Source organism: Triticum dicoccoides, chromosome 7A, assembly GCF_002162155.2.
Source record: "Triticum dicoccoides isolate Atlit2015 ecotype Zavitan chromosome 7A, WEW_v2.0, whole genome shotgun sequence".
NCBI lineage: Eukaryota > Viridiplantae > Streptophyta > Magnoliopsida > Poales > Poaceae > Triticum > Triticum dicoccoides.
In genome coordinates this window covers 721,269,552-721,271,207 of record NC_041392.1, presented here as the reverse complement: position 1 = coordinate 721,271,207, position 1,656 = coordinate 721,269,552, and the positions used below count along the sequence as shown (strand labels likewise).

The 1,656-nt window shown below is 45.2% G+C and overlaps 1 protein-coding gene across 1 annotated transcript in view; it reads left to right on the top strand.

The window, feature by feature from the left end:
• Positions 1–909, top strand: part of LOC119334047 (zinc finger MYM-type protein 5-like) — a 5,566-nt gene extending 4,657 nt beyond the window's left edge. Inside the window, exon 2 of the mRNA XM_037606719.1 lies at positions 761–909. Within this exon, the coding sequence (XP_037462616.1) occupies positions 761–909 (149 nt within the window). The remainder of the gene's footprint in view (positions 1–760) is intronic.
• Positions 910–1,656: the final 747 nt, after the last annotated feature.

The window sequence follows — 1,656 nt, the reverse complement described above, 5'->3', positions numbered from 1 at the left end:
TCAAAAAGAGAAATATGTCGGCATATTTGGAAAGACTTGAAGTTTATGTTTATTGAGTCATAGGAAAGCCACACTATTAAGAGGGGTTGAGGTCGTGTATAAGCATGGGGGGCATGCAGTCCAATTTCCACATCAACCCACACCAAAAAGCCATACACAAACAGTCTCTTCAGTTAGCCCCTCCCCAAATGTTCTATGATATCTCTCTCGGATACTCGAAGCTCCGTAGCCTTGGGCCCTGGGCCTCTGGGGTTCATATCGTTTTTTCGTCTGGACACCTCAAAGCCCAGGCTCATGATCCCAGGCCTCCGGGAGTACCCCTTGGCTACAGCTCTGAATAAGCCTTTTGTTTCTCCTCTGGTGAGGCCGGAGCTTTGGCTCTAGCACCTCTAGGCCTCTGGATGCCCTGATCTTTGGGGTACTCTGGGCCTACCGGGCACAAAGAAAGAGTAGATAACGGTTGGCATATGTTTTGCCTAGGTTCTCATTCGATCATGTGTCTCATACAGGTTTTGGATAAGTTTCACATAGGTTTTGTTTGTGTTTCTCATCTAGCACACGTTTCACATAGGCTTCATTCATGTTTCTCATCGAACATCCAAGTGAAACTCAAACTACTATGAAACACCACTTGTACCAGCATCAAATCATAAACCGGAGTGAACCTCGTTGAAATCCTTTTATGAATCCTCCTTGAATAAAATCATGGCTTCTGTATTTTTTAATTGGTTTGGTAGAATTTCAAAAAATTGAATGTTTCAAATTTTGAGAACGTATTTATCACTAGTCTTGTTTCAAAGAGATCAACAAGTTGAAGTGGATGTTGAGATTCCGAATAGTCATTCGGTTCTAAATACCCCAATCAGATACCCGGTTCAAAATATTTTCCTGATTTTGGGAAATATCTAAATAAATTGGATTGAATGATGGGAGAGAGAAGTGGGGGTGTGGACCATGGATTCTTTTTTTTATTATACACTTAAGGACGTAAATACAAAAAACCCAATGCTTAGATATTGACAACATTGAAGATCAGACAGTTTACAATTGTCTTAGTACATGTTTTTTTTTTGCGGTGGTCTTAGTGATGGGGTTATGTACCTAGGGTAGGGTCATGGACCTGATCTAAGTACCTTACCCAAGGACACCCTTAGAAGAAGTCGCCTTCCAGTCGACCAACGAGGGACACACTCGACTGACTTGAAGGACTCGACCACGAAGACTCACTCGACCACCAGAAGGTCAAGAGGCACTCTGCACTGCAACGGCCTGTAATCAAGTAGACTTTATGATAGTAAAGGCACTTTATGTGGGGCGTTACCAGTAACGCCCCAGACTTAACTCACCTTAAACCCTCTCCTACGTGGGCTGGCTGGGGTCCTGGCGCACTTTATATAAGCCACCCCCCTCCACAGGCAGAAGGGTTCGGCACCTTGTAACTCATATACTCATAATCCACTCGACCGCCTCCGGGCTCCGAGACGTAGGGCTGTTACTTCCTCTGAGAAGGGCCTGAACTCGTACATCCTTGGTGCTTACAACCTCTCCATAGCTAGGACCTTGCCTCTCAATACCTACCCCCCACTCTACTGTCAGGCTTAGAACCACGACAGTTGGCGCCCACCGTGGGGCAGGTGTTTTAGCGATTTTGTGGAG